We start from the raw sequence: 10,592 nt of genomic DNA, 5'->3' as shown, positions 1-10,592 counted from the left end.
CACGAGTTTAATTTGGTACGAGCGCAGCGAGTGACTGAAGTTTATCAACGTCTTGCATATTACATTTTTTCAGTGACCATTAGCTCCTTTTTTATTAAGTAATATGTGACGTAATCGTCAGAACGGACAAACGTCAAAATATGTAAAAATGTAAAAAATAAGTAAAATCTAACTAAAACATCCGATCGCTCCCAAACTCGTGACAAAAACATCGTAAATGTCCGAAGTGGCTGTCAAGCATGAGTAACGAAGCTGACGTCTTAAAGTGGTACTTTCCAGAAGTTTGAACAGACCAAAAATGCATTTAAAAAATATCCTATCAAGTTATAAGTCAAATGATACCCACTAGGTTAAATCTAAAGTTTCAAATACATAATACTTTTTCTAATTGAATTGATTTACCGCAAATCGAACAGCTTTGACGAAAAATACTCATCGATTTCAAATGTGTAAAATCAACACATATACAGGGTGAGGAATATCCATCGCACTTCGTTTTGCACTATTAAGCAGGCGTTTGAAAACGGAATTCCATTTCTATTATTTATAAAATAAATGAATGTTTGTTCCACCTAATGGTTATCTTTTGCGTGCGGCTATACCAATTTTGTTGACTCGGTTGCTAAAGCAGTTCAGAAAATGTCAAAACGTATAATACTAATAACGTTTCTTTTTAAGGCTAAAGGCTTTTTGCTTAAAAAAAATTAACATTGAGTTATTAACACAGATAACTCGATATACAAGGCGATCCAACTTTATTTTCTCACTTTAAATAATTTCATCGTTTCTTGACTTGCAATACATGTGCCTAATAAACTGCTAAAGACAAGAAAAGGGTAAACAGAACTGTGGATTATTTTTGCAGTTGGCAATACCGAAAAATATTTTATATATCTACATATGAAGGCTCATATTCTGGCAAATGTCTTACGTTTAATTACATATATGGAGGTAAATTTCAGGGAACACTCGTTTCTTCATATTTCAAAAATCATCTGGATTTGAATTATTGCATTATTTGCGTTATTAAATATTTCCAATTTTACTGTATAATTTTTTTAACCATTAAACTAGTTTAAAATCTGCATTTCAAATTCAAATATTACTTTGAAATACACATTTTGTGACGTTTCTACGAGGGATTCGAAAGCAGGTGGAGTGGAGCTGGAGTATGAATAGCAATTCGGCTAGACTTGAACATTTTTTACCAACAGTGACGTACTGACGTACAGTGTAAGAATGCACATGTCAAATTCATTTTTAGGATGAGCCTGAAAAGATGTTGAAATTATTAAAATTCGAAGAAAGAAGCAATGACAACTCGGCTACGAAAAGAATCAATATCTCAATCACTAATAAACACTAATAAAATCTATAAGATTTGTTTTTTTTGTAGACAAACAAAAATCGAATGTTTCCATGCATTTGTGAATTGAACCATCCTGTATTTTGTTACCTATATTGTTTTACATTGTACGTTTTTTACTAAGCTGCTTTTACTGTACATAAAGCGCAGCAATGCAAAATTATCGCAATTACTTTTAAATTTGCCGAACAGAACGACAAAAAAATGAAATTCCTTATTGTAACGTTCACCACATTGTACTGTTTCAATTCACTGGATGCCAGAAATATAGCGCCGGACAATGATGAATTAATTTTGGTTCACGCAGTAAGTAACATTTAAATCAGAACTCCCTTTGACACTCCAATTACATTATCTCACTATTTTAGATTATCAGACACGGTAACCGAACTCCAGATGATGAAATTTATCCTGGAAATCCATACGGTAACGAAAAATATTATGAACCGTACGGGTTCGCTCAACTGACCAATGTCAGTCTACAATATTAATCTGTTGCATGTTAAACCATATTAATTTTTTCAGGAAGGCAAACGAACGGAGTACAAATTAGGTCAAGCATTAAGAAATAGATATGGATCGTTCTTAGATAAAGAGTACCACAGAAACGATATAGATCCCAGGACGACCAACGTGCCAAGAACCAAAATGTCACTTTTATTGGTACTTGCTGGGCTATATCCTCCAACCGGATCTCTACTATGGAATCGCGCTTTGAAGTGGCAACCTATTCCGTACAATTACTACGAACATGACAAGGTGGTGAAAATAAATGAACACAATTTTTAGTCTGCAGTTGCTTGTTGATTTAATTGACGCGAAATTTGAGTCTAACGCAAAAAGTGAGCGGTTTACTTTTCAGGAACTTTCTTCGCAGTTTGTATGCGTAAATTACAAAAGGATGTATAAGAGTTTGCTAAGTTCGGAGAAAATCCAGGCACAGATTTTGGTATACAAAGATGTATACGAATATCTCTCCGATCACACCAACACAACAGTATCAACACCCAATGACGTCGCTGATATTTTTTTGGAATTGAAAGCCCAGGTAATGTGATTGTGGTGATGGAATGAAGAATGAGTTAAAAGTCACTGTTTATGCATCGTATTTGACAACTGTTTTTGCTAAAATTCTATTCTGTAGAACCAAAGGCTATATATAGAACCAAATTCCTCTATTAAAAAAATAATCAGCGCTTTGCAACCACAACTAATTTTAGCGCGATTATGGATATCAGCTTGAAAATTGGACAAGTAAATATTTTCCGTATCCGATGGAAAATATTACGAAGGACATGTATTATGCTATGACGAACACGACTAGCCTGAAGAAAATTATTTCAGGTGAGTATGGTGGCACTTCCTTCTCGCAAATCCTGAGTTATACACACAATACATGAACATTAAGTAACATTTATATATAACATAGATTTAAATACGTGTAACTAAGGTCTACTCGGTTCGGATAGTGTATTATTTTAAATGGAACACCAGGAATATTATTTCATTTTTGGATTGGGGAGTTTTTGATTGTTGAGATTGTGGTAATGTAAGTAATGGTAAAAGTAAATGTCTTTGTCATTGAGAATTGATTTATCACTCACAGGGTCTCCAAATTTTTCAAACCAATTGCGCCATTATTTTCAAAGACGCAAAATTTCGTTTTTCTTTTATATTATTATATACCAGGAATCAACATGAAATTTTCTTAAAAGTCCTCTTTTTAAGGTCATGTGCTGTGAGATAAGTACAAGATATACTAAATAACAGATACTTTTTTTTTGCAATCAGTACATTCAATCATACAATGTTTGTATTTAAAATTTTTCAATAAAATAAAGAGAAAGAAAGGAATCTTGCAATAACGAGCTACTCTGTATATATCCTACCCATTTGTTATATTCCACTTCGCAAATTCTGGATATTGAGCAGTTGTTTCCTCAGAAGGAAAAACTTGTAGAGATGTTATAGATATCTCCCAGCACCAAAAATGGTGTTCGATAATCAGTTAATCATATAATGCAACTTGATATACATATATGTGCATTTCGAATGATACAGAAACGTGACATGTACGGCCTTGCGTGCCCTCAATGTGCGATTAGGGATTAGAAAAATATAATTTTTGGATATGCAGATGTTATTTTTTGTACTGAACGCAAATTCCCAAGTTTAAAATAAATAACTAAAAATCCAGGACTTGAAGTTGCCAGGCGATTTGTAGGAAACGATATTCGTATGACATATGCTTGTGCAGAAAATAAAATAGCTGTCAAAATATAAAATAATCGTAACCAGTAGTTTTCTATAAATCAAGGAGATTTAAGATATAAACAAGGTAAATTGTGGAAACGATCAATCTGGACTGATGAAAAATTTTAAATTTTAGTTTTGGAACTGATTTGCTAAAAACTATTTATTTCTAAATCGTAAAAACACTGTCAGATAATGAGTTTGCTATGTCGAGTCGTTTACTGGATTTTTCATTGATTCTAAACTTAAATGAAATAATCATGTGAAGAAATTGCCTAAAATATGTAGAGAAATCTCTTCTTAATAAGACTCAAGACATGTTACACAATTTTTAAATCTAGCATGGCGTACCTATTGTCTGTTGGATTCAAGACAGATGCACCATTCCAGTAGAATTTTCGAAATTCAAAGAAAAGGCACTTTTTAGTCTTTATAGATTCACGTGTTTTAAAAAAATTCACTATTATAAAAACAAATGAATAAAGTCATCCTTATACCATAAGAAACATACATTCACTAAATATTGAAAATGTTGAATTTGAGTTTGAAGAAAATTTATACCGTAAATTATCTGTAAAAAAACATCTCATTTAAACGTTTCTTTTCATAGTAAATGTAATTTCTATAGTTTCGATGACTTTGTTCTATGTAAATTCTGATAAATTTTTGTATTTGGATAATTTTTTAAATTATTTAGGTTCTTTTAAAATTTTATACTTAATGTGTTCTCGGATTGTATATATTGTACTGCTTTTATAATTTTGATGTCTGATACATCGACGGAAAAAGTCTATGCTATTCGCATTTTTTTTTACATTTGAAAGACCTATTGTTACAAGCGACAAATGCATTGTAGTCTATTCTGAATTTTCTCGCAGATAGGCAATAACGCGTCCGTATAAATACACGACAATTCTAACAGATATTTGTTCGAATACTGACAAGAATGTGAATTGTTGTGTGTTTCCAACTTCATGGAGTTAAACAACACGTTGTGTAAACAAAAAACAAGACGATGGAAGTTCGACCATCCCTTAGTATTTCTAATGAATCACTGTCTACCACCTTCAAGCAAATGAATTGTTTTATATATATATATATATATATATATATATATATATATATATATATATATATATATATATATATATATATATATATATATATATATATATATATATATATATATATATATATATATATATATATATAATATACTATACTTTATATTTATTATTTATATATATTTTATATACTATATTCCGGGATATCATCCGTTCGCTTGTTGAACTCCGACTGAAATCCTGCATCCGACTGGAATCCTGCAGGCGTTTCGCCAAAATCTCACTTGGCATCTTCAATGCTCGCGCTCCGAAAACACTTCGAGTGTTCGGAGCGAGCATTGAAGACCGAATTCACAGAATACGAGCCACAGAAGTTTTGTTATGGCCACGCAACACGTTTTATCTTTAGATTATACCATATTGACACACATAATGATATTGTCATTTTCAAACATTCTGTCAATAATAATCGTATACTCGCCAATATCGACATTTTTTAACTAAACTTACAGTTTTTATAAATAATATCCTTTTAATAATAAATGTTTAGAATACATGAAAGATTACAAGAACCTCTTTGTAAATAATATTATCTAAGTCAGTTTTGCTACAGAATGTTTTGTTTTTGACCTAAAAAACAGTTTGATGTAGTCTATAATATAGCCTAATGGAAAAACATTACTTCATAAAATAATTATTGAAAAACACAATTAATGGATCTACGAACAAAATTCTATATTTAAGGATGTTTTCAAATTAATTTCACTTTTCCTAAACTGTCATAATATTTTGTCCCATTGCAAATGAGAGCAACAAACAACAGGTTAGTATGTAGATTGAAGAATCGCAGTGATTTTTTTTACAAACTTGACAAAGAAATCTTGTTTAAAAAATAAAAACCTTGTTCAATAAATACCTATTGCAAGAATACAAATGTGCCTCAAAGAAGAGTCGTGAGATTCTACCAGGGAAAAATATGTGATCGCCGAGTTCATAAATTCTAACGCTGTAAACAGCGCTCTTTGAATGAAAGCAGTCTAGAAAAGCTTCCACAAAAATATCTCCAACACTGACTCTCTAGAATATAGATATCCTGCAATTGTATAACTATTCTCCAAAAGAATTTGAACAGTAGGTGGGAGCACATGAAAGACTAACCAAAACAGAAACCCGAGTAATATCGTAAATTCAACTGAGACAATCGATTATATTCGACTCCTTTCCTGCTGCATCTAATCACATATAGCACACGCGTTTCTAAAACCCGAGAAACGCACGGTCATTAATAAATTGACCCAATTATCCAATTTAGTTCCTATGCAGGTTATTAAGGTTACGAAATGTTCCGCTTGATTAGACCCCGTTCTATTTCAGGCTTTTTAATAAAAAAAATTATCGAGGACTCCGATAAAAAAATCCGCGAGACGTTGCAACCTCCGCAAAGAAAACTGTTTATTTATTCGGCGCACGAGAAGAACATCGCCACACTGCTGCTAACTTTGGGAGTTTTCGACGACAGGATTCCTGCCTACGGAAGTTACATCCTGGTGGAAGTTCATAGAGTGAATAGGACCCACGGGTTAAAGGTAAAGGTTAAATAATGCCGATGGTATCTTAGAAATATACGTTCCATAAACTCGCTCTATACTCATCCATTTTTCTCTGCCATTTTAAATGGCATTTATCAGGAGTAGTTCCTGTAGAGTCTTACACTAATTTGACCAAAATATCATTTTCTTCAAATGCCCTATTTACAACCAAATAATTAAAAGATCTGTCAATTTATATATAATGTTACTATAACTAAATTTTAAAGTTTTCGAAATAAAAGCAATTTTCTAACAAAATCTAATTTAATCTAAAAGATAACCATGAAATATCATGACATCTGAATTTATGAAAATTGGCAAACAAATACTTCATTCACAAAATTTAAAAACCGAAGAAAAAGAATTGATATTATTATTATTATGCATTTAGTTCCTCACTTATTTTTTGGCAGTATCCAAGGCCTAATCAAAATTTCAACATGAAATCAAACGAATTTACCCGAGTACTTTCCTTAAGATATGTGCGGTGTTGGTCGCCCTGGTATCTACTGGAGATAACGATTATGTCCCCTTTTTAAAGTTCTGACTGTTCCTACTATCACTGGCACTGTTTTAGTTTTTGTATTCCGCGTCCTGCTAATTTCTAGTTCAAGATCTTGGCACATACTAATCTTCTGTTTCTTATACTGGTACATTCTGTGAATTTTTATGTGCTTTCTTGGGCTATTTTGGATATACAGATTGTTTTTTTAAATCTTTGACAAAAAACATTTGTCTATGTAAGTTAAGCATGCATTTTAATAAAAAAGACGTAATTCATGTATTTGACATAAATTCGATAAGAACGATTTATTGTTTATATTTTCGGATAATGGGATTTTAAATTTATGTTTAGAAATCATAACTTAACTTTTGATTGATTATTTACAAAGCCGTCTTTGTTTATACGCGCAAATTAAATTTTAAACAAGAATATTAGTTGACCTTATGGGAACCTATGTCGGCGTTTATATAGCACATTTTAATTTTTGTTTGTATTTTTATATGGAAATTCAATTGTACTAATTCTTGGACCATGTAGTCGTCATCTAGCAGCACAATTCGTATATTCGTATATATATGACTTCTGCTATTTAGCGGGTCTATTTTAAGTGTGCGTATCTTGAATAAGCTCAAAATAATTTTAATTTAGCTATGTAAACAGATAACGTTACCTTAATTTTAATTTGATTGTTCTTTAAAGTTTCATTTTACTTCTATTTGTGTTTGTAAATCCAGCCTAATGTCAAAGAAAATTTGATCACAAACCTTTAGAACTTAATTAATGACAGCGGAAAGTATATCGATTATAACATTTTACATTATCAGTTCCTATTTGTATTTTATTTTATAATCCTCCTTTCAAAGTGTGTGTTTCCACTTATACCTATACTTATATACTTATACTTTACCATTTTGTTGCAGTTTTACTATCAGAATTATATTGAAGTTGAGCCGACACTTGTGACAATACCGGGGTGTGCTTCATTTTGCCCATTGACCCAATTTGCGCAACTGATGAAAGAATATGTACCTGAAGATGAAGACTGTGAACTAAAAAATGATTGAATGTCAGTTTTGTTGTGCACAAATATCGTATAAATGTTTTAGTAAAACAAGAACTAGTAATTTCATTATTGAAATAGAACAATATTATATATACAAAAATATATCGGAATAAGTTCAGAAAAACTAGTATTGCAATATATATAACCTGTAACTTGGAGCACCTTGTAAAAATGCAAAATTTTAAAACCTAATTGCCACGAATAAGAAAAAAAACATTTTTGCCTCAGAGTGCCCCCCAATCAGGGCAACGAGTATGGGGGAAACAGATGGTCCTAGAAACTTGAAAAACAAGATTGCATAAGTAAATCATTTTTTTAATCGGCGTTCTACAAACATTTCTAATGCATTGTATACTGTTTTAAAACTGCGGCAAATTTAACTACTTTTGTTTAATATTCTGTGCTTCATCTCTGCAAGGAAAGTGGTAAGGGGTATTCAAATATTTTCGAAAATACATATCGCCGACTTTAGATAGGCTTAATTCATTTTAATAGATTTCGAGTATTTAAAAAAAGATTTTCCCAGGTTATCAACAGTGTTATGAGTAAAACGATTGCGAGTAACCATGATTTGACATATTTACCTATTTTTAAATATCTAGTATTATAATTTTCTTTTTCTATGAAAATTATATTTAATCACAAACTCGGCCCCCAAGTAAGCAATTGTTGGAGACGAACTACTTTTGCTATCTATTTACATTTTAAAGTAATAAAATGTGGAAAGCTATTTAAGAAATAAATACGGATTTTTTCACGAGACGTTAAGTATCTTTCATGTCGTTATTTCGTGCTTAACTTGTCTTGATTGGTTACCGTCTCCAATACTTTAAATTCACCTAATATTTGAATTGCTTTTCTGGAATTTTTGCTTAAAAAAGCGTTTATCCTAATCCAGTGTCTGAAAGAAATCAACGCCTTAGGAATTAAGAAAAATCTTGATTTTTTCAATAAACATTTTGAAACTTATACAATTTACTTATTAATTGAAGACTACTAATAATTAATACAATCGATAGTCTCCAACAATTGATTAGTTCTGGTTATAGTTGTCTAAACCTAATTCTAAGTATACAAGTGATTGTGATAAATTAATTGAAAACGGGCAAAGATATCAAGAAAATTTTGTGTATTAAAAAAAAAGTAATAAAGATGAGATGGTTTAAATTTTTATTTAGTACACACTTTTGAGCATTATATGGATAAATCTTGATCTTTTTGGTATCTAAAATTATTCGAAGAAACTTCCACAGGCTACTGTAATGGGGGCTATACACATGCAGGCAAGTCCGCGCGCAAGTGTGTCCAGATAAATCCGCGAGCAAATGCAAAACGAATTGCGGCCTATTCAGGTAAACGTGTAGGTTCGTCAGTTGGTGGGACCTGCTGCTGCGCGAAAAATGAAGTTGGCCTTCGCACGTGCTCTAAAAATCAGACACAATCTGATTCGCTTCGAGCCGCGCTTAGAACTGAATGCGCCGTGAGTTTTGACACATACACATTCGCACTTACTCGCGTGTCTCGACCTGTACAGGCAAGTCTTAACACTTGCCTGCATGTGTATAGGCCGCTTAATACTATTTACAAAACTTCTGGATTCCTACGTTTGCTTGAAGGTGGTAGACACTGATTCAGTAGAAATACTAAAAGGATGTCGAACTTCCATTGTCTTTATTTTTAACTTACACAACGTTTCGGACAGTAGTATCACTACCCGTTATCTAGTGTAAACTGTTCAGTTAACACTTGATAACGGGTAGTGGTACAACTGTCCGAAATTTTGTGTAAGTTAAAAGTAAAGACAATGGAAGTTCGACATCCTTTTAGTATTTCTTCTGGATTCCTCTTGAGTCGGTTGTTGTCAAGTCGAACTTGCTAATGTTTCGCCAATCATCCTGTTGGCTTCTTCAGAACTTAACTAGATTAGACTCAACAACATCCGACGCAGGAGAAACCCGGAAGTTTTGTAAATGGTAGTATCTAAAATTAGTTTTATTATTAAAATAGCCCTTCCGACCATTTAATTTAAATACCTTTTAGCAGTAAGATTTATTAAAAATTTTTGATCTCTCCTTTTCTTCTTATATCAATCAGTCTTCTAAACCTTCGACAAATATTTTTTGATACTTATTTCCAAATTATCTCGAGTCCCCCCCCCCCACCCAACGGCACCACAATCAGAATCTGTTCGCGAAATATAGAGGACCAAAAATCATAAAAAGACCCATTTGTTCCAGCTTTATAATAATGTAATTTTCGCGCGGTATATTCTGCAGTTAGAGTATCGTTTTTAACGGGTGAGTTAATAATTCATTAAAGGTTTAATTGAATCACTTACAATTTTTAATGAGGCTTAACCTAATGCATTTTGAACAAATCGTCTTTTAGCACCTTATCTTTGAAAAACCTCGATCTCAAGGCTTTAACGTAAATAACTCAACGACTCAAGCCTCATTGCGAAAAGTATTCGATAATATCATGAAATAGGTTTTATTTTTGTTAACACGGTATCTATTAATGTACAAAATTTAAGAAGGAATAATATATAACAAAGCAGTTCGGCACATTCGCTTTTCAATATTATGAATGGTAAATGGTACCAGATAATATTCCGTTAAAAATGTGTAAGTTACCTTTGGTACTTTTGAATATTTCATGAATAAATTGAATTTTATGATTGTCGATTTGATTTCTTTACCAATTTATTTGGAGTTTGATTTAGAAAAAAATACTTTCTCCTTGTAGCATTTTG

The 10,592-nt window shown here is 31.9% G+C and overlaps 1 protein-coding gene across 1 annotated transcript; it reads left to right on the top strand.

Annotated features, from left to right (window-relative positions):
* Nucleotides 1-1,555: 1,555 nt before the first annotated feature.
* On the top strand, nucleotides 1,556-7,944 carry LOC132708631 (venom acid phosphatase Acph-1-like). The gene is made up of 7 exons (XM_060681080.1): nucleotides 1,556-1,672; nucleotides 1,735-1,839; nucleotides 1,892-2,125; nucleotides 2,229-2,414; nucleotides 2,587-2,710; nucleotides 6,058-6,269; nucleotides 7,698-7,944. Exons 1-7 carry the CDS (start codon nucleotides 1,571-1,573, stop codon nucleotides 7,839-7,841), a joined length of 1,107 nt encoding a protein of 368 aa, XP_060537063.1. The 5' UTR covers nucleotides 1,556-1,570; the 3' UTR covers nucleotides 7,842-7,944.
* Nucleotides 7,945-10,592: the final 2,648 nt, after the last annotated feature.

Source organism: Cylas formicarius, unplaced genomic scaffold (genome assembly GCF_029955315.1).
Source record: "Cylas formicarius isolate icCylForm1 unplaced genomic scaffold, icCylForm1.1 PGA_scaffold_10__41_contigs__length_53128322, whole genome shotgun sequence".
In the NCBI taxonomy this organism is placed as follows: domain Eukaryota; kingdom Metazoa; phylum Arthropoda; class Insecta; order Coleoptera; family Brentidae; genus Cylas; species Cylas formicarius.
This window is presented reverse-complemented; position numbering and strand designations above follow the sequence as displayed.